Below are 2,667 nucleotides of genomic sequence, written 5' to 3'. Positions count from 1 at the left end.
ATGACCTATTGAACAGGATAGGAGTGATGGTGTAAAGGTTGTGGCTCGCAATTGTGAGAGGACAGGTTTCTTCCGTGTTTGCTTGGGTGGACTAAAATTAGGCGGGGCAGCTGGGGCAAGAAACAGCAGGAGTCTATTTGATTTTATATAGGAAAGCAGGTGTAATATTGTATAAAGTTGGTTACAAATCAAAGGTGCTGAGGGTGAGCATTACGGGAAAAGGTGGGAATGGGGGAGGCAGGAATTAGGTTGGGGTACAATGAACATACTACAAAGTAATGCACAAGCAACAGTGTTATAGCCTGCTGCTGCATCATGCTAGGGAAAGGGGGGGGGGTATGTTCCGTGTCTATACATGTAGGTAATCCCATCATTCTTTTACCCCTATGTCCTTTCGAACAGTACTTCCTCTACATCTATTACAGATGCTTAATTTGTCAGCTTCTTGTTTTGTAAGAAACCTACTGATTGGGGGAAAGTAGGCTGTAAAACCATATCTGTATAGAACTGGCAGTACGGGGCATGGTTGGAGTGGGCTGACATATTCATCAGCAGTTATCAAAGCGTCACTATGCTGAGCAATCTAACAGTCGACACAATGAGGCTGGTTGTTGATTACTTGCAGCACTACCTGAGTGGTTCTGCGCTGTCTCACAGCCACATGGCCAGGACCCTGTGGAGAGTGGCTGACAAGCTGGAGAGCCATGAGAAGACGTTCTTTCACTCGATTTGCTGCACAGATATCTTGCTGGAGTCCAGTAGGGCAGCCGCCCACTTGACCTGTGTGGCAGTGCAGATGGAATCTGATGGTGGGCTTAACTGGGGCCAAGTAGTGGCACTGTTTGTGTTCAATAGCACCTTGGCAACAGCGCTGACTGAGCGGGAGGCCCACGAGGAGATCGGCAGCCTGACAGAGGTATTGGTCATCTATCTGTCTGTGGAGAAGCGTGAGTGGCTGGAGGCACACGGTGGCTGGAATGGGTTCTACCACTACTTCAACAAACTCGATTCTGATTCAATCAACTGGTACGATACTAAAAGCAACACTATCATAGCGACTGCAGGATTTCTCCTAGCAGGATTGGTTTTCCTCTTGGCTGTGCGATAAAAGTACATCATGAACTTGAAACTATGAACAAGCTCAATGAAACTATGAACAAGTACCCGTGATGAGTCCGTTCTATATTTTTACAATTTTTAAAAAAAAGTTGTTTAAATTGGTGTCTAGGGCAGAATGTTTAAAATGAAGCACATCCCACCTTGGCAACGTCAAAAAAAAATGGAAACAAAGATTGTTCAGATCCTAGGTTTGTATGTTTTGTTAGTTCCATTCTAGAGAACTGATACATTATGCTAAACACGTTAGATGACCTTGCGATGCAACCTGTGTAATGATGTGTGTTTGGATTTTTTTATGGAGGGAATTCTAATCTTATTTCAGTTGAGCACTCCACTTGTTTCATACCGGATCCAAAAAATGGTTCTATACACCGTCATATCTAATAGAAACGTATCTTATTAAAGCGAGAATATACAAAGCGTAGCTTTTTTTTTATTAGCAACAATTTGTCTCCCAACCCGTGTGTCTTCAGTTCCCTATGAATGAGGCGCCTTCCACTTTGGTATCGAATAGGCGGGGAGGGGGATTGCTGGGACAGTGTAAGAAATACAAGGCATACTTCTTTGTCGTGTTGTGATTCACAAGAATTAGAAACGTATGTATGTACAGAATGCGTAGCAGAGATAATCTGTTTCCTTCCCACAGATGACATTTGCTGTTTGATCAATAACACACCAATACATCCGCTTTATCTATGTGAGAATACAAAAACAAGTGTGCTATTTCCCCCACCCTACTGAAAAAATACAGTTCTTACTACCTACTTCAGGATACTTATATGCAAACCAGACGTATGTGTTTTCTCATCTACAGGTGGTTGGGACATTCTTGATGCTAATCTGCAAGTGTCTAAGTCTTTCTATTTCCCTTCTAGACATCCCCATCCCACCCTTTAAAATAAAAAACTTACACCTGGATATAAATCTCGCACGCAGGGGGGATGCTGACGTTTCATGTCCGTTCTCACCCAACTGTCCTCCTGATACCAAACTATTATTTCACAATATGAACAGCAGCTAGAAATAACCCTCTGATGTGCCCACTGCACCACTTTTGAAAACACCCTCCAATCCAAATCACAATCTAACTGCAAGAGATAAAACAGTTTTGTGTTTTCTGCTCCCCCACATCACTGTGATCTTTCTCATATCCCATCCCCCCCCTTGCTACTTACCATCTCTAGGTGATATTCGGCACACACTGGTTCTTCCAACACCTCTTCTTCTCCCTTGATGGAATCATCCTCCATTGGTGGCTCAGGTGTTTGCGCTTCATAAGCCGGGGGTTCCCTCGCTTCTTCCATGGCTTCAGGCTCCATGTCTGCTCCAAAATCTCCAGAGGTATCCTCCATGTCCGCTTCAGAATCACCAGTGGTACCCTGCACAGCATCTGCTAGGGAATCTTCCTCATCATCCCTTTCATCGCCTGAATCTTGAAAGTGAGCTAGTCCCCACAGTATGGGCAGTGACAGGAGTCCGGCCTCCCTGAGTTGACTGCTGCCACATTCTCTACCTAGAAGGTTGAAGAAGCAAAAAAAAAATATTAGT

At 44.2% G+C, this 2,667-nt stretch overlaps 1 protein-coding gene across 1 annotated transcript; it reads left to right on the top strand.

Annotated features, from left to right (window-relative positions):
- The first annotated feature begins 571 nt into the window (after positions 1-571).
- Positions 572-1,108, top strand: LOC132589627 (anti-apoptotic protein NR13-like). Its single transcript, XM_060262371.1, has one exon. It carries the CDS (start codon positions 572-574, stop codon positions 1,106-1,108), a length of 537 nt encoding a protein of 178 aa, XP_060118354.1.
- Positions 1,109-2,667: the final 1,559 nt, after the last annotated feature.

The sequence above is a fragment of the Heteronotia binoei genome, chromosome 21 (genome assembly GCF_032191835.1).
Source record: "Heteronotia binoei isolate CCM8104 ecotype False Entrance Well chromosome 21, APGP_CSIRO_Hbin_v1, whole genome shotgun sequence".
NCBI classification, from domain to species: domain Eukaryota; kingdom Metazoa; phylum Chordata; class Lepidosauria; order Squamata; family Gekkonidae; genus Heteronotia; species Heteronotia binoei.
The sequence above is the reverse complement of the archived record's forward strand: the minus strand, read 5'-3'. Positions and strand labels throughout refer to the sequence as shown.

Coding starts and splice junctions, on each gene's coding strand:
- LOC132589627 (XM_060262371.1), top strand. CDS start 572: ATGCTGAGCAATCTAACAGTCGACACAATGAGGCTGGTTGTTGATTAC.